The sequence below is a fragment of the Artemia sp. Qi Xiang Cuo genome, chromosome 13 (assembly GCF_049724085.1).
Source record: "Artemia sp. Qi Xiang Cuo chromosome 13, ASM4972408v1, whole genome shotgun sequence".
Classification (NCBI taxonomy): Eukaryota; Metazoa; Arthropoda; class Branchiopoda; order Anostraca; family Artemiidae; genus Artemia; species Artemia sp. Qi Xiang Cuo.
In genome coordinates, this window is record NC_142806.1 from 66,885,118 (window position 1) to 66,904,757 (window position 19,640).

General features: G+C 35.6%; 1 protein-coding gene across 4 annotated transcripts in view; it reads left to right on the forward strand.

Annotated features, from left to right (window-relative positions):
* The window catches only part of LOC148945574 (uncharacterized), an 89,643-nt gene that overhangs the window by 42,983 nt on the left and 27,020 nt on the right, over positions 1-19,640 (forward strand). For 2 of the 4 annotated variants that reach the window (XM_089098701.1, XM_089098703.1), the window contains exon 5: positions 4,419-4,709. The exons of 1 other annotated variant lie outside the window; for it this stretch is intronic. In XM_089098701.1, coding sequence (XP_088954827.1) covers positions 4,419-4,709 — 291 coding nt within the window. The remainder of the gene's footprint in view (positions 1-4,418; positions 4,710-19,640) is intronic. One more of the 4 variants, XM_089098702.1, reaches the window with a different exon arrangement.

Consider the following 19,640-nt stretch of genomic DNA (forward strand, 5'->3'; position numbering starts at 1 on the left):
CTATGAGTCTCCTTTGACAGCTACTGCTCGGATGTCGCCATATTTGGTGGTGTCTGACCATCCTCAGTATACAAAATGTCTCATACAGTACCTATCAGAAATGCGAAGTTTACCACAAACCTTTCCTGATGTACACAAGAAGTTCATGAAAGGATACTTTGCAGTAAAGAGAATGCACACCAGGTTCATGGCCACCTGGTTCGATCAGATACTGGAATGTACAGTGAACAAGGATGCTAAGACGACGGCCGGAATAATAGGAGAAAAAATAAATGACAGACAGACTGAAGCTTGGATTCTTACCTTACCGATTTCCGTTACCATTAGCAATGTTATCTTTCAAGTAGTTAACGCATCAAAAGATACATTGAAACATCACGAAGACAATTAGTAAACGACGACATAATTAAAACTTCCACGAGATACAGTTTGTGACATTTTCGCTACAGGTTGTAATCCGTTCAGCAGAGTGGACTTCGAAATAATGAGTATTGTGACGTCAAAAGTTGTGGACGATGAGAAGATTGTTTGTGATATTACTTGCGTAGCCACAAAATTAAAAGAGGTGGTTGAGGACTTTCTGTGCACCAGGAAAGAAGATGTGAAAAAGGTTGCACTCCGAACTTTCCATTCAGAGAGAAAAAATCAGAAAGTGAAGTGTTTCCTTAGAACCGATCTCCTGAGCTCCGAAGTAACAGCCTTGAAGAGAATCATTACTGCTCAGTTGAGCTACGGCGAAGAAAAGGAGAAAGCAGTTGCAAAGGTCCTCACAAAAGAGATTCTTCCTTTCCCTCCATCTATTTTTGAACATCTTCTGCGACAATCAACCAAGACATCCTCTGGCTGGAAAATGAGGACGGGAAACAAAGCTGTGCTATTGAACTGGCTAAGAAAAAAAGGAGGACTTGCAGCTTGGCCGGCGACTTTGAAATCCAAAGAAACAACATCAGCGACAGTATACATCATTGACCTAATGTCCAAGATAAGGTCATATTGGCCTGCCAGGTTTGAAAAAGTCAAATCCTTCGCGGAAAGATTGCTTCTATCGTTGCTGAATGATCTTCCAGTGGGTACTCCTGAAGTCCACATTGTCGTAGATCGGTACGACGGGCTGTTTGGGAAGCTCACGCATCTCCTTGAAATCAGCATGCAGGCTACAACGAGGGAAAGGGAAAAACATCCAGCTTGCCACTCTTAGCACAATTGAAGAATGGGACGCCGTACTTGCAAGTTCAGCATCTTGAGGCCGGGTCCTGGAAATTTTTTATGAAACCTGGGAGCAGATGGGTGATCAGTTTCTGAATGCACTCAACCTTTTTCTCTCTGGTTGGTTCAAGGAGAGATTCAAAGTGTCTCTGTTCAAGCGTGGCTGCAGTCCAACTTTATCAGAACACTGTGACTACGAGGAATGCTTTTCCTCCAGCCACGAAGAGGCCGACCAACGCCTTATGACACCTGCCAAGTATGCTAACCGTTACACTTGTAGCATCGTTGTGCATGCCAACGACATAGACGTGGCAGTAGCCTGTGTTCATTTTTTGAAGAGCTTCAACTGAGGGACTGAGCGAACTTTTCTTGAAGTTCCCGACTTACATTATTCCAGTACACGAGCTGGCAGATGGAGTCCACCTGACCAAAGAGGAGCAGATTATGTTACCGTTCGTGGACTGTCTGTCAGGGTGTGACACAACTAATTTTTTCTTCGGCGTCGGGAAAGCTTCTTTCTTAAACACCGCGGTGTCTCCAACTTTTGCGTCAAAAATGGTATATGTGACGGAGCGGATCAAAGATGCAGAAGGGAAGCTTTCAGTCGACGCGTTTAGAGAAGTTTCCGACCTGTCAAAATCCCTGGTCTTGAAATGTACGGTAAACAGGCCGGATTCAATTCGCTGGCCAGTGTAAGGGCTTACATTTGGTGCCAGAAACAAGATGTGAGAAGACTGCCACCTTCTGACGACACCTTCGAGCCATGCATACGAAGAACCATATTCACTACATGGATAATCTTGTCGTCAGCACAGGTTAGGCCGAGCATTCTAGATCCGCTCCTCCTTGGATGGAAGATGGCTGAAGGGGGAGTAGATGCGGTCGTCTCAATCTGTAAAGAAGCATCAAGCCTGAAAGCTTACTGCAGATGCAAAAGCGGAAGATGTAGGAAAGAATGTAGCTGCCCAAAAATGAAAGGATACTGCAGCTTATGCTCCTGCCATGGAACGAGGAGGGCATGCAGGGAGTCTGACCTTGCCCCATCTCGGAAGAAGAAAACGAGGAATATTTTTGAAAGTTTTATTTGATACCTTTAATTACTTTTAATTACAACAGGTCCCTAATCAGTTACTATTACCCAATTTTACGGGCAGGCCGAGTAAGACAGCTCCAGTGTGCCGACTGAATCCATCTGTGAAGCAGAATTCTTTCATTTAGTAAATAGCTCAGTCGTATCAGTGGCAAATCAGGTCCCAAAAAGGTAATTGCAGACCCCTTAGTACACCAGAAAACATATTCGTCCGTTCTAAAAAAAAACACTTTTTTTAGTCAAAATTTATTTAAAACCTATCTTTATTTTTAACTAAAAGTTAAAAATTTTAAACAGTTAGAAAGTTTGAAGTATTCCTACCCTTTGAAGAAAAAAATAACTATGTTGATTTTCACGATACGGCTAGTGCTCATTTCAGTGACTACAACAAAAAATTCACAGAACTTAAATATAATAATAGTTTATAATTTTTTTTAGCTCAAATTGTACGGAATTGAAAATGAAAAAAAAATTGTTACCTTGAAGAAATTTTGAGTTTTTAGCCTTTCTTTAAGATATTAGTCGAATTTCACAGCACTTATTTTGAAACTGCAGTAAATAGAAAAAAAATGTGTTTTTTTTTAATTTAAAAATCATATTCTTGTAGATCTAGATCTGATTTTTCGATTGATATAACATTACGCCGGATTCCTCAACCCAAAAACTCACAAAAATAATTATGAATCGTCACTCTTGGTTATAGGCTAAACTTGGCGTTTTTGGTCTATATCTCAGAAACGCCCCAACGGCGAATATGCACCCTACGATATTCGTTTTCAGCATGGTCGACTACTTTAGGATCCGTCCTCATCATTTTTGTACCTTCCGGCATGGGTGGGTGCACGATACAGAATCCGGTGCCCTGACTACTTCTTATTTATCCAAGTAAGTACCGACGTGCATTTCGCTTAGCCATTGAGGCATGTCTAACACCATAAATGGCCAACAGAAACTCCTCAAATCTTCGCTTGAAACACTCTGCTAATAAATTACCTTCTGTTAATGCGTAATCATTAATTAGCTGTCTCCTTACATAAATAGAACTTTTTCGCATTCACAGAACAGAACTCCATTTTATTTCACATCAACCTAGGTTAAAAGTTCTAGCCCAAAGATATTACTTGGCTGATAGCCGATTCATAACTGAAACCGAATTAGCCGGACACCTTACGCTGTAGCATTTGTGGCATTTTTTGCACAATATGCAGAACATTTCTTTCGTGGGTATATTATCCTTCGTGGAGATGTGGTCACTAGCACCACAACAACCACAAAATAGCGTCAGTACGCAGTTGGATGCTATATGGTCAACTCCGAGGAAGAAAAAATATCTTTTTGGGAAAAATTTGAACTCTTCCGCAGGGACCTTCTCATAGTCGACCCGAACTGATACTCCAAGAAATCTTCAAGATCCCTCCTGGTCCCGAAATTCAGGTTAAACACTTTGGAACGCTCAAAGTTACCGATTTCTATTGCCCTTTATGCCTTTGAAACAAGAGATTATACATCAGTATGAGTCATGTTAGGCGAAACCTGTTTCAGAACGGCAATAAATAGTTTCTCTTTGAGCATAGCAGCAACCTGAGGCTTACTAGCTTTAATTTTTTCAATAGTCTTCTCAGCAGATGATTTAGATTTAATGTACAGTTCCAATTCCTGTTTCGACTTTCTTAGTTCACCGATTTCCACTGAGTTGGGGCAAGTGCTGTCCAAAAACTGCTTACGAGAATCGGGGTTATCGAGAGATTTTGGCATTTTGTGAACAACGGCATAAGATGGCAGGAGATTTACAGCTACTGGATTAGAAAGGCCTAGGACTCTATTCGCTGAGTGGAAGCATAGGCTCCGCGCTTTAGCTGTAAACACATAGTTCTTAAATATAAACCGTTTACCTTTCGGTTTAGTATTTAAGCTGAAATTAAGGAGTTTTATTTTTATGATTTCTATAGCAATAGACTTCAATCTCTTCAAGCCTCTCGTTTTGCTATTAATAATTTTTTCTTAATTTGTTAGATTTTTTGGGTGATTTTTTTGTGAGCATCATTACTTTAGGATATTTGAAGGAGAATGTCTTACGATAACGTTTTAGGTTTTTCATCCCCTTCATTTTATTTTATTGTAGGAGTTGCAGGTACTTCAAGTAATACTAATGCATTTATGGAAGCTTCAAATTCTTATATTGGCAACTATACGAAAAAGTTCAGAAAAGACTATGAGTGCAATATATGCGATAAAAGATTTCCTTTCCATTCACTATTGGAATCACACCAAAGAATTCATACGGGAGAAAAACCGTTTATGTGTAATGTATGCCAGAAGAGTTTTTCTCACATGAGCAATTTGTATCTTCACCAAAGAGTGCATACAGGTGAGAAACCGTATAAATGTGATCTATGCGAGAGAAAATTTTCAGGTAAATCGAATCTAAACCGTCATATATCAACCCATTCTAGGAAAAAGCATGCTAGTTTATAGTTTACAATAAAAACCTCTTACAGAATAGTAAGCAGTTTTTAAATTTTATTATCTAGGGGTATGGCCAAGGAGAGATATGAACAGAACTTTGAACCAACGATATAAAAAAGACAAGAAAGACATTTTTTTTGTAAATTTTTCAAAATTTTTATTTTTCTATCTTTCTCTTTTTTCCCATATTGTTTCCCATATTCATCCTTTTTTTCTGTTTTGAAAAGTCATTCTTTTTATTTCTAGTAACATAATTAATATAGAGGCATGGCCATGGAGAGGTTTAAAAAGACTTTTGAACCCCCTATTGAATAAAAAGCAAGACCAGGTAACATATTTAATGATTTAAACCCTTCCACGAGCAAATGCTGGCTATGGAGGATCAGATGTATATGGGTAAAATTGAACTTGTCTCCCTAGCAATTCTTATACATGAAAACTTGTCGATTAGAAAAATAAATATTGCATGATGGTAAAAATATCCAAATGTTTAGTTTACAAAAACAATATTTTCTTGAATAGGCGATTTGAACTGAAACTAAAGAATCTGCAATGTCGAAAGAATTATTATCAGTATTTCGAAGGAGTAAAAAATTTACTCAAAATTTACTTCTTTAATGTCACAAAAAATAGTTGAAGAGAATAAGAATTCTAAAAAAAAGGGTGAAAAGAATAAAATGGCTAAAGAAAGAATAATGAATAACTATAGAGGCAAACAGATCTGTGTTGAAATTTCAAAAAGTTGGAGTACTTTGCAATGGATCTTTGTATTTAGCTTCCTTAACGATTTCTTTATCATCATTCAATGGTAGCAATAAAAACTAACAATGGTAAACATTAACTAAATTTTGACTAGTTGTTTTCCTCTATACCAACATTCATACCAAATAAACAAAAATTTTTTGTATCCTCAATAGCAACATTCATATCATATAAATACAGAAAAGTGTGTTTTATTTTACAGTAAATCACCATCTTTGTGAAAATGTTTTGACAGTAATGGACAAAACTCTGTAAGATAAAGTAAATTGTCGAAATCCAGCTTAAAAAAGCAACAGAAATGAGACAATTCTGAAACATATAAGATTAATATCACCTACTTTAGTAAATATTTATCAGAATATATTAGACTAAGTAATTTAAAAAGGCTGCTTAGTACTCCAAAATGATGCAGCAGCTAATGAATTCTAGGCTGCCCCTCTAAAAACATTTGAAATGCATTAAATTATGTAAATCAATTAAATTATTGAAATTCAAACCGTTTTTTAAGTGGATTCAAAAATTGAATCCGAATATCTGATATTACTAAATAATGTGGAAGGTTTTTGCTAGAGAAAAAATAAGCAAAATTGACCCTCTGAATTATATATGAATATGTGTTTTTAAAGTCCATAACTGAGACACCAGTTTAATTGGGGCTATTTAAGATATACACTCAAAGGCACCGAACTAGAAAAACTAGATATTTCACTGGTTTTGAAGCTTTCTCGCCCCTATACCATTCCTTGTGCTTTATTTTTTTTTTTTTGCTTCTTATGTATACTGTGTGATTGTTTGGTTTATTACTAATTTTGTGCGATGTTCTATGAATTTTAATTTTGTTTTATTTTTCATTATCCGTCTTTTTCTTTTGCTTTTGTTTTTTCTCTTCTTCTTCTTTTTTTTTACTCCGTTCGTTATTGTATTTTCAACGGGTTATAAATAAATTCAATTCAATTCATTCCTTCTTCTGATCTGTTTTAATTGTACCCTTCCTCCGATTGTGCCACCGACTTTTTTTAGTCATAATTGCGTTTGAAGTGTATTAGATTGCTTTGTGTGCTTGCAAAAGAATCTTTTTAAAATTATTTATTGCAAGAATATATTTTTAAATTACGATTTATATTTCAACTATTATCTTTTTTTCAATTAAGTTACTGGCCATTGAGTATTGTTATTTACAGCATTGTTTTATTTATTTGTTAATATGTTTACCTGACTATAAAAAATTGCCACAAGATTGCTATGTATAGGCCTACTGTATATACATTTTACCTTCTTCATAAAAAATTCAGCTTGGTGGTGCCACCATGGCAAAGGATAGAAACAACGGTGCCAAACTAGCCCTGAGGGTTGCCTGTGAATTCGCTGCCCTTGTATTCTACTAAATAGTTTATTTGTTTTAGATTTACCAATTGATTCGTTCATCTTGGGGAATACTTTCGCTCGTTTTTTGATATTAATTAAAAAAAACTTACCGAAAAATATTTTTTTCAAAGAAAATTAACGGCCATTTTAATCTTAAGCTCAGGAGATACAAATACCTTTTAAAATTCAAACTCAAAACGACCTGAAATTACTATTAAAGAATAAATGAAACCCAAAACGAACAGAAATTAAATAAACAATCATAGCAAAAAACTTACAACAAGTAAAAATATAAATGAATAAATAGATCTTAAAGCGAGTAATTCTTAGATTGAATATGAAAATCAAGCTTAAAAAGAAAACAAATATTTTGCTACTAAGGTATAAATGAAACTTAAAACGAACAGAAATTAAATAAACAATCAATGCGAACAAACATACAATATATATTAATGTAAATGAATGAATAAATCTTAAAACGAGTGAAACTTAAAAAGAATATGCAAATCCAGTTTGAATCGAATAAAAATAACTACAAACAAGAGTTTGGGTATCGCCTCACTGCAGACGCCTAAAACCTACTGCGTCATTGGCGCTTTACTGCAAACAATTCTTTGAAATGTTTTTACTTTTGTAACTTTAAGAAATCAAAAATTAATTAATATTTTAGGGAATAAATATCAGCATATGTAAATTAAATTGACAATGCACATTTTTTTTCAGTAGACTCATTTGATTTTTTTTCAGTAAAGTACAAATTATATTCTGGCTTTTAGAAAGCATAGGGGTTTTGAACCCTATTCACATTAATCTATGCTCGTTTTGAGCTTGACTCTAACATCTTTTTTAATTTTTGTTCGTTTTGGGTTTAATTTATTTATTAATACTGATTTTGGGTATTTGTATGCTTGGTTGATTATATGATAGTCCGGAAGCCAAGTGTTGAAAGTGTGATCATACTACGACGGAATAGGGCTGCTACGAGAATTATCCTACCATCCACCCCCTAAATTGACCATGCGGATTCAAAAATACCAATGGCTCTTGCTTGCAAGTGGTGGAACACTCTGAAACTTGACATTTTATTATATTTTGGTGTTTCGTGCAAGAAAATGCATATTCCACAAAGTTTTAGGCCTATCTCAAAATTTTGATTGGATGTGTTTGGGGGAATGATTAGCGTGAGGGGGGGGCTAGTTGCCCTCCAATCACTTTTGACTAATAATAAGGGCACTATCCCTTTGAATTTCCAATCGAATGAGCCTTTTTTGAAGTTTCTACGACAACGTCTTCTATAAAAACCTTATCAGCCCCCAGGGCATAACTTAAAACCCTTGCCCTGAGGGTTTTGGGGAATTGTCCTCCTCAAAAACATATTTTCTATTTGGAAATCAACTACGCTGAAGAAAATGGCTATCTAAAATTTTGATTTGGTGTGTTTGGGGGAATGATAGGCGTGGGGGGGCGCTAGTTTCCCTCCAATCACTTTCGATTATTAAAAAGGGCACTATCCCTTTGAATTTCCAATCGAATGAGCCTTTTTTGAAGTTTCTATGACAACTCCTTCTATGAAAACCTTGTCAGCTCCCAGGGCATATCCTAAAAACCTTGCCCTGAGGGTTATGAGGGATTGTCGTCAACAAAAATACATTTTCTAACTGAAAATGGACTACTCTGAACAAAACAGCTTTATCAACATTTTGTGTGAATGGGTGAGGGGAAATGTTGGGTGTGGGGGGGGGGCTAGTTCCACCCCAAACACTTTCGACTATTAAAAAGGGCACTATCCTTTTGAATTTCCAATCGAATGAGCCTATTTGAAGTTTCTACGACAATGCTTTCATTGAAAACCTTATATGCCCCCAGGGCATATCTTAAAACCCTTGCCCTGAAGGTTCTGGGTGAGTGTCCTCCTCAAAAACGTATTTTCTATCTTGAAATCAACTACGCTGAACAAAATGGCTATCTCAAAATTTGGATTGGAGGTGTTTGGGGAAATGAAGGGCGTGGGGGGGGGGGGCTAGTTTCACTCCAATCACTTTCGACTATTAAAAAGGGCACTAGGCCTTTAATTTCCAATCGAATGAGCCTGTTTTGAAGTTTTTACGACTACGCCTTCTATAAAAACCTTATATGCCCCCAGGGCATAAATTAAAACCCTTGTCCTGAGGGTTGTGGGGAAGTGTCCTCCTCAAAAATATATTTTCTATCTGGAATGAACTATGCTGAACAAAATGGCTATCTCGAAATTTTGATTGGATGGGTTGGGGGGAAGGCTGGGCGTGGGGGGGGACTAGTTGCCCTCCAATCATTTTCGACTATTAAAAAGGGCACTAGAACTCTCGATTTTCAATCGAATAAGCCCCCTTTGAAGTTTCTACGAAGACCCCTTCCGTATAAAGTGCCTCTGGGAAAAAAATAAATAAATAATAATAATAAAACATTGGAGCCGTATGGCCTTTACTATAGGCAACGCTACAGCGTTGCCTCTGACTAATAGAAAACTTGAACGCTGAAAAAAAGCTCTGTACATTTCAATTTATTCTTTATATAGTGTTAACTTTTCTTTTTATCGTAAATTTCCTGGTATATCCTTCAAATTAATAAACGGAATTTCCTAGTCTAGTTGTTTAACACCAAAAGAGGCTTCCAAGACAAAACAAGGCTTTTGATAATTCGAATCGAGCTGGATGCAGATTTTTACTTTTCAGTGCTTTTAGAAAAACATCCATAGAAACGTGATTTTAGCAACGATTCCATTCTGGCGGGTATTTACTATTATGGTCCTATTATGGGATGCTTGTTTTTCCTGAATAGTTGCGTTTGTGACCTGACTTAATTTGACATTTGAACTTCAACAATTGACATCCCTAAAAATTCTTTTAGACATGAATTTTATTCAATTAGACAAATGAGATATTAAATTTATGCTGAGGGCTCATGCTCTCGCTTTTTTTCAGTAATGACCTTTTGGACTCCATCTAATATTTACTAATACCAAAGAAATGTAAATTCTACAGAAAAATGGAATTTTCAGGATACAGTTTTTTAGTTTTTGAGGGGGGAGTGAGGGGTTTCTTTTCAGATGTCATGACTGTTTTGCCTAAAGTTCGTATTTGACATTATTAAATTCTGAAACAATTGCCCAAAAATTGGTTGCTGAGCTGCATTCTATGGTAAACTCAGCAGGGCAATGTGCGTTCAATCCCACTTCGATCCTACTGATCTACATTACTCTGCTGCCTCCCTGTGAGAACAGCTTGGCAAACGGTTTCTGCAGTTAATTAAAAAACGTGAAAATTTCAGATATGACCTTAACAGGTAATAGCGACAGGAAACAAGAAACATTAAATTTACTTGGGAAAAACAAAAATTGTCAAGTAAAATTAAGAAAAGAGGCCAAACCCTTTTCAACAGAAAAGTTTTGGCATCAAGATTTTTGGGAAAATTAGCTTAATGACTTTTCAAAAATCGGATTTGCAGAAATTCATTTCATTCACGCCTCTTTTCAGGGTAAAGGGGGGGGACATAAGGAATTTAAAGTTCTGTAACATTTTCTGGATTGAAAGGTCGTTTTCTATAATACTAGTTCTAGAAGACCAAAAATGCCATCAAAACTAAAAAGTTCTATCACTTAGTACCCTATTTACCCATTTTTATTTCAATTATGCGACTTCAAGTGATTGAATTTTTGACTTTTTGCGTTATTTTTGGTCTCCCCAGACTTTAATTAATAGAAAACGACCTTTTAAGCCACCAAATACTACACTAATTAAGATACTGATATTTTATCTTCCTCTGGCCTTGCCTGGGTGGTAATGGGAATTCTATCACCAAGTGATAGAATTTCCAATTCTGATGTCATTTTTGGTCTCCCCAGACTTCAATTAATAGGAAGCGACCTTTCAATCCTCCAAATACTGACAAAAAATATAGAGTCTGATTTTTCATCCCCCACTGACCGGGCTTGGGTGAAAATGGGGTACTAATTGGTGGAATTTCCCGATTCTGATTTCTTTTTCTTTGTATGTAATTTTTGGTCTCCCCAGACTTCAAATAATAGGAAGCGACCTTTCAATCCACTAAATACTGAAAAAATAAAGATTCTGATTTTTCATCCCCCACTGACCTTGCTTGGGTGGAAATGGGGTACTAATAGGTGGAATTTTCAGATTTTGATGTCATTTTCTATCTCTCTGAATTTTGATTGATAGGAAACGACCTTTCAATCACCAAGACTGAAACACAGTCCCTATTGACTGGAAATTCTACAAATATTGGTTTGCCCAAAAGATAAGCGGTAGCGAATGCGGTTACAAGACATATGACAACGCCGATCAGAATTAGAAATGAAATGGAAGAACAAAGAAATATGTGTTAGTAGACATGGTACCGGTCTCCTGGTGCTATACATATATATATATATATATATATATATATATATATATATATATATATATATATATATATATATATATATATATATATATATATATATATATATATATATATATATATATATATATATATATATATATATATATATATATATATATATATATATATATATATTTGAGCAATAATTTTATATGTATGTATGTTCTCAAAAAAGGCTCAATATTTTTTCGGGAAAATTGGTATCTTAGGATATTCTCGCATAAAAAAACGATCTAGATAGGTCAAAAGTCTGAGAAAAATTGTTAAGAGCTGAGATAATTTCGGAGACCACACTGCCTTTCCATGACGATAAAATAAAAGTCCAAAATAGGGATAAAATCCTTTTTAATAGACAGTTTATGATAAATTTCACAAAAAATACCAGGTATTTCGGTCACATATACTGATGACGGTCACTGTATATGTGACCGAGATATCTGGTATTTTTGTGAAATATATTATACACTGTTGGGTTTTTCCAAATGACGTCATGTAGTAAAAATTGCAATGACGTTATGCATGTAAAAAGATTACAATGACATCATGTAAGTTATTGCATCAAAAATTACAATGACGTTATGCACGTAAAAAAATTCTGCTGATCCAAAAGCTCTTTGGGAAAGATTCAAAAATCAGATGGCAGAGGATTTCATTTTGCATGCAAGATGAAATAATTTATCTAAAGATCTTGCAGTAAAGCTTGCTTATTGTATTATTGCATCGACGTTAAATACGATGGTAATAGAAGGTCGAAATTTTTATTTTTGGGTGGAACGATACAGCAAGGACAACATTGAGACCTATGAAAATGACCAGAGCTTGGAATTTCCAAATTCTAGTGAGTCAGCTGTTACTGGACATAGTGTGTATTGGCTTCTGCAAGGAAAAGAGCTTGAAATTGTTGACATTATTCTAAAGGCTGTAAATGATCCTAATTATTTTGGGAAAAAATGTTTTATCATTGATGGACCAGGGGGTACCGATAAAACATTTGTTTATAAGACCTTATATCACATTCTGCGTGGAAAAAATTACAAAGTACAAATTATGGCTTATACAGGAATAGCAGCAACTTTGTTGCCAGTTGGACTAACAACACACAAGACCTTCGGCTTGAAAATTCCACTTTCCTCAGATTCTGTTTCCTGTATAAGACCTGGTTCAAGCAGAGGTTTAGAATAAGCTCACGTAGATGTTTTTCTGATGACGAAGTACCCATGCTTCCCAAGTACGCCTTACACAATATGGATAAGTTGTTGTGGTCCATTGTAAATCCAAACCTTCCATTTGGTGCAAAAAATTTTAGTTGCAGTAGTGTTTTGGTGATTGTCCAACATTGTTTTCCAAAAATTTTTAGTGATTTCCAACAGTGTTTACCAGTTCAACCCCGAAGCAACCGCAGTGAAACACTCGATTCATTAATAAGAAAAAAAAATCATCTTTGAAAGAATTTCGAACATGTTTCGTCTGAGAAAAATATGCGGTTCGATCCTGAATAGGAAGCATTTTGCAAAGTACATCCTCGAACTGGGAAATGGAAATCTTCCTAAAAATAAACTTAATGAAGTTGAATTATCGAAAGATATAATTACCAGTGGCGATTTAATTGAGGAAGTATTTGGAGAATTTGTGTCTAAACAAAGTTTTGATTTAATGAAAGATCGAGTTGTTTGAGAGTCAATCAATAAAGAAGTTAGTAAAATAAATGTGACAATTGTCGATCACCTTCCAGGAGAATACTAATCGTATCAAAGTTACGATTCTGTAAAAGATAAATAAAAAGGAGAAATTTAATTCGCTCCAGTGTTTCTCAATTCAATTGACTTACCAGATTTACCACCACATGACTTAAAAATAAAGAAAAATACAATAGTTATGCTTATGTGTAATTTAGATATTTCAGAAGAGGTGTGTGATATGGCCCGTCTTATTGTTACTGAACTATGTAACAACACAATTAAGCTGAATATAATTACTGGGGGAAAATAAGGAAAAAAAAGTCCACTTATCCTGAGTTACAGTGGACTCTTAGTAAAGGTCAACTTTGACGTCCTGTTCAACGACATCAATTTCCAAATTGACACGCGTTTGCCATGACTATACATAAGTCGCAAGGGCAAAATTTTGAATTTGTTGACGCCGACCTTAGTCCCTCCAGTTTTTAATCATGGAATGTTACACGTTGCATTTTCTCGTGTGAAAAGACAACGTAGCTTAAAAGTGCTGCTACCACCTGAAAATGAACGAAGAACATATAACGAAGTGTAGAAGGAAGCCCTGACAACTACCAACGAAACGTCTTATTGTTTGAGTGATATCTCTTTTTTGATCATCAATGCCTACTTTACCTTTCTTAAAAAAAAAACTAAGGTTTGGCTATATATATTTAATAATGACGAAAGACTAACCGAGTTAAACCGAACCAAAAAAATTGAAAATGGTAGCGGGTATTATTAGGTTTTGGATTATTACATGAATAAGGTCATCAATGCCTACCATCCTTTGAAAATCAAAAGCCTGGACTAGATAAATCATTGGAAGAAAAAGAAGTTTTTGTCCCTCCACCTGATCAATTAAAAGAAACAAAGGTTCGGCAATATGTCCTTCATAATTACAAAAAACAAGCCGAGGCAGAAGAAGAAGTTTTGTTCCACCACCTGGACAATTAAAAGAAACAAAGGTTCGGCGATATGTTTTTCATAATAACAAAAGACAAGCCGAGGCAAAAGTTAAAGGTCCAATAAAAAAAAACATAATTTTACAAAGGCATTATTTCTAATTTAAGGTCCATTTGGACTCATGCCATCAAGAAAAGGCTCAAATTGTCTGTGTTTAGAAGACGAGTGACAGTGAGAATCCATATATAGAATCGTGCCGAGTGCCGGGACACGGCGGCGAAGCCACCAGGCTCTCGGTACTATATATATATATATATATATATATATATATATATATATATATATATATATATATATATATATATACGAGGGCAATTCAGAAACTAACCTCCGGTTGATTGAAAAAAATACACCAAGTTAATTAAAAATATTTTAATATATACATCTTACAACTACATCTTTGCACTATTTTTCGACATAGTCTCCATAACAATTGAGGCACTTATTGTATCTCTTCACAAGCTTTGAAATTGCTTCTGCATAAAAATCACCCGCTTGTGCCTTGAGCCAGCCTGTGACCGCATCTTTGAGCTCTTCGTCGTCATCAAACCGCTGGGCCCGAGCCATTTCTTCATATGCATGAAGAGGTGATAATCGCTTGGTGCCAGATCTGGGCTGTAAGGTGGATGGTTGAAAACGTCCCACTTGAAGGACTCAAGAAGGGCTGTTGTTCTGCGAGCAGAGTGAGGACGGGCATTATCGTGGAAAGAAACAATACCAGAAGTCAGCATACCTTGGCATTTGTTCTGTATAGCCCGTCGTAATGTTTTTAGTGTTTCACAGTACACGTCTTGATTAATGGTCGTCCCACGTTCCATGAATTCAACCAACAACACCCCTTTGGCATCCCAAAACACCATTGCCATCAGTTTTCTGGCAGAAAAATCTTGTCGGGCTTTTTTTGGTTTGGTAGGCGAATCTGAATGTGCCCACATCTTTGACTGTTCTTTTGTCTCAGGGTTCACGTACTTAATCCAGGTTTCGTCACCGGTCACGATTCTGTTTAACAATGGTTCTCCTTCATCCTCATAACGTGACAGAAAGTCTAATGCAGAGGCCATTCTTTGAGTTTTGTGGTGGTCGGTAAGAATTTTGGGCACCCATCGTGCACAGAACTTATGGTAACCCAATCTTGCTGTCACTATCTTGTACAAAAGAGTCTTAGAAATCTGTGGAAAATCTGTAGACAACTCTGCCATTGTGAAACGTTGATTTTTACAAACTTTTGCATCAAGTGTCTAAACAAGTTCGTCAGTCACCAAGGATGGTCTACCACTCCTCTCTTCATCATGAATGTCTTCTCGTCCACTTTTAAATAAACGTACCCATTCACGGACAACTCCATCACTCATAACTTTTGGTCCGTACATGGCACAAAGCTCACGATGAATAGCTGCTGTAGAGTATCCTTTGGCTGTAAAAAACCTTATAACAGCACGCACTTCACATTTGGCGGGATTTTCTATTGCAGCACACATTTCAAACTACCACAATAACTAAACTAGCGCAGGTACGATGTTCACTCGACTACGGCTTGATGGCCACTGACCTGCTGAGCGCGTGAATGCACAGATGGCGCGCTACTCCCCCCACTACACGCACTGTGACCAATCGGAGGTTAGTTTCTGAATTGCCCTCGTATATATATATATATATATATATATATATATATATATATATATATATATATATATATATATATATATATAAATATATATATATATATTATATGTGTGTGAAGTATGAAACAAAGAGAAGAAAGAATATAATAAATGAAAAATACAAAGGTGAGAAAAAATTAGGATTTTGTCAGCCAGTAGCAAACTATGGAAACCAAAAGAAGCAAATATTCCGACATGGACCTGCGCAAAGTCGTCCTCGGTGCTAGAAAAACAAGAATTATAGAAGACAAATATTCTTTGCTTAGCAATAGATTTTGCCTGCCGGCAATCTCGATTTCCATTATATATGCGTACAGATTGTCTTAATTTAGACTGAGGGAAAATGTTGATTTACCCTTTTAATATTAAGTTATTTTAAATTGGGCTTCAGGAAATATCTCCCGTATCTATATTTGTAACAAAATTTCCATTTATATATTTTTTTATATCAATTGCCTGTAAAAGATTGCGGTAGGCCATTTACTGTAGATATTAAAGTTGCCTCTTCAAAAAAACTAAATGATCAGGGTTTTCAAAAATATGGTGTGCCAAAGCAGAATCAAAGTTGTCATTTTTATTTTTACATCTCAGGGATTTATTTGTGGAAGTTTTGTGTTCATGCAATCGTTCCCCCAGATGTTGATGGGTCCTACCAAAATAAAACATCCTACATAAACACGAGATTCTGTAGACACCACTACTCAGTATAGGGTCGGTTTTATTATATAGGTCCCGAGTTGGAAAAATTTTCAACATTTTGTTCAGTTTTGAAACAAAAAGAGAGATTATGTTTTTCTTTAATTTTTACAATTTTGTCGCCGAGTTTCGATATGTTTGTTAGTGTGGTGGAAGTTTTGTTTTCAGTTGCTGGTATAACTGAATCAAGAGGGACGGGCTCCTTATTTTTCTGTTTTACTTTTTTTAATCGTCTATATATGATATTTTCAATAAGGTTGAATGGGTGGCCATTGCAAAATAGACTATCTTTAACATAATTTATTTCAGATTTTTCATCATTACGGGAACGGATTTTTAGAACTCTGTCTCTATTTTAGGGGTAATAATCTCTTTAGTCAACAGAGTTCTAAAAAATTGTTCCCGTGTGAGTGACGTCATATTTTTTTAGCACATTTTGAGAGCATGTATACGTCATATTTGCCTCAGTTGTGGTTGTATTGTTTTTAATGTCTATTAATCAGGCAAAATTTGCAGAGGAAACATATTTTTGACAAGAAAAATCAAATAAACGACGTCATTATTATGAGCACACTCCAAGAAAATAAATTACATCATTTTTGTCGTCCCCCCTCCCCCGGCAGGAGTGAACCTATCGTTATGTATTTCTATGACGCATGCAACATCACAAAAGGAACATAGCTAAGTATAAAATGCATAGTATTATTTGTACATTTATAAAAAACTGTTTTAATCAGTTGCATTATGCTTAGAGGTCAAATGAACAACCTAGACCATCAAATGTGACAACACCATTCCGAGCAGCTAAGGTAAAGGTTGTTGAAATTTTTTTATAAAGTAACGTTAAGGGTAAATGAAGAACAAAAAAAATGTAGTTAAAATACTTGCGTCAGTGGTTAATTACAACGCGACAAAACAAAAGTGAAGGACAAAAAAATCTGATTCGAAGATAAATGGCAGCAAGAATCAAAACGAGTCAAAAACTAAAGTGAAGAACCAAACAAGTATGCAGCTACAAGACATTTGACAACGAGGAAATCTAACGAATTTATCGATGGATAAATTCAAGGTGGAGGAAACCATATGTAAGCAAGCCTCTGATTGGCTGAGAAGGAGGATGTATCCGACTCGCTGATTGGCTGAGAAGGATGCATGTACTTCCGGTTTCCTATTCCTGGACACCTTGACATTCATCCCTAGCATGCACTTGTCCAAAACAACAATAACAAATAAATCCCTCAGGTCTAAAGATCAAAGAAGCCATAATGTTTCTTAATTCCCCTTTCGTGAATCAGTAATTCCCCACTGGTTATGCAAATCAATTTTTCAGGTTAGGTTAGCCTAAACAACAAAGAAGCCAGGTTTGTTTCTTAAGTCCCCTTTGGGAATCAATTATTCTCTCCCGGATTATTTAAATAAATTTGTCAGGTTAGGTTAGCCAAAGGACAAAGAAGCCAAGTTTGTTTCTTATTTCCCCTTTCGTGAATCAATACATTCTCCCCCCCGATTATGTAAATCAATTTCTCAGGTTAGGTTAGCCTAAAGATCAAAGAAGCCATGTTCGTTTCTTAATTCCCCTTTCGTGAATCAATGATTCCCCGCCGATTATGTAAATCAATTTCTCAGGTTAGGTTAGCCTAAAGATCAAAGAAGCCATAATGTTTCTTAATTCCCCTTTCGTGAATCAATAATTCACCCCGCAGATTATTTAAATCAATTTCTCAGGTTATGTTAGCCTAAATTTCAAAGAAGCCATGTATGTTTATTCATTCCCCTTTCGTGAATCAGTAATTCCCCTCGATTATGTAAATCACCCCACTGTCATTACACCTGGACAATCAACAACTAATAAATCGACCGTGAAACATCCATCAAAGTGAGAAAAATCCTGTTTTTCCATTCTCACTGACAAAAACCATAAAACATCCATAAATTGCTGTACTCGTCGATGTTTTTTCATTCTCACTGACAACGAACCATAAAACAGACATAAATTGATGTTGACATCCATGAAAAACATCAAACAAATTGACCAACACCCATAACCGTCCAAGAAACATCCATCAAAGTGAGAAAAATCCTGTTTTTTCATTCTCACTGACACCATAAAACATCCATAAATTGCTGTACTCGTCGCTGTTTTTTCATTCTCACTGACAAAAACCATAAACAGACATAAATTGATGTTGACATCCATGAAAAACATCAAATAAATTGACTAACACTCATAACCGTCCAAAAAAACATCCATAAAAGTGAGAAAAATCCTGTTTTTTCATTCTCACTGACAACGAACAGACATAAAAACATGCATAAATTATGTAAAAAAGTTGTAGGTGGCAGCACGATGTTCTCTTGGGAGTCGGACCCCCTTTCTACTGCGATCTGTAGACCCATAATCTGAAGAAATTTTGTTTCTCGTAACTTAAAATACAAAGAAAACTTGTTGCAAACAAGAACAAGCCTTATTTCTGTTTAAATTTCCGAAGTTCTACAATCTGACCAAGCAGAATTTTCCTCTAATTTTCTTTGTGAAGCCTGTTTAATTTATGGACATCACATAAAGTGTACATAGAAACTGCATCAAAACTAGATAAGATAGTTTTTCTGCTATACTTTGATTTTTTAACTTGTCAACAAGATCTGCGGAATTTTTTGTATAAGATTTCTGTGTGCTTAACTGAAGCCATGAAAATGGTGGCAAAGAGCTTTCCTACATTTGTAGCTGGGGAACTGTAACATGCTAGGATGATGATGCTAAAGTAATGATGCTCACAAAAAAAACAGACAAATTAAAAAAAATATAATAAAAGCAAAACGAGAGGCTTGAACAAATTGGTCTATTGTTGTAAGCATTATAGAAATGAAACTCCGTAATTTTTATTTACAGATTTTGCGACTAAAATAGAAAAAATCCCTCTGTAAAGAAAAATAAAAGAAGGAAAACTTGAACAAATAATTAATTAAACCTTAGGTCAAAGGTGGGTCTAATGGTTTGTTTTTCTCTGTAGGTATTTTGAGCAAAACAACAAGGGACAATTAAAAAAAGTGGCCTGAAAAACATACCACCCTTTCTTACATAATTGTATTTAAAAAGAGTACTAGCTTTTAGGTTCCCTTATTGCTTTTTTTTTACTTCGCATTTAACTTCGAGATAACCTTTTTAGATCGTTGTGGCCAGAATTTGCAAAATACCAGTTTAAAAAAAATAAAAATAAATATGTAACCAATATCAAGGCCGGGCCCTGGCAGTCGGCATGCAACAGGCTTGTATATACT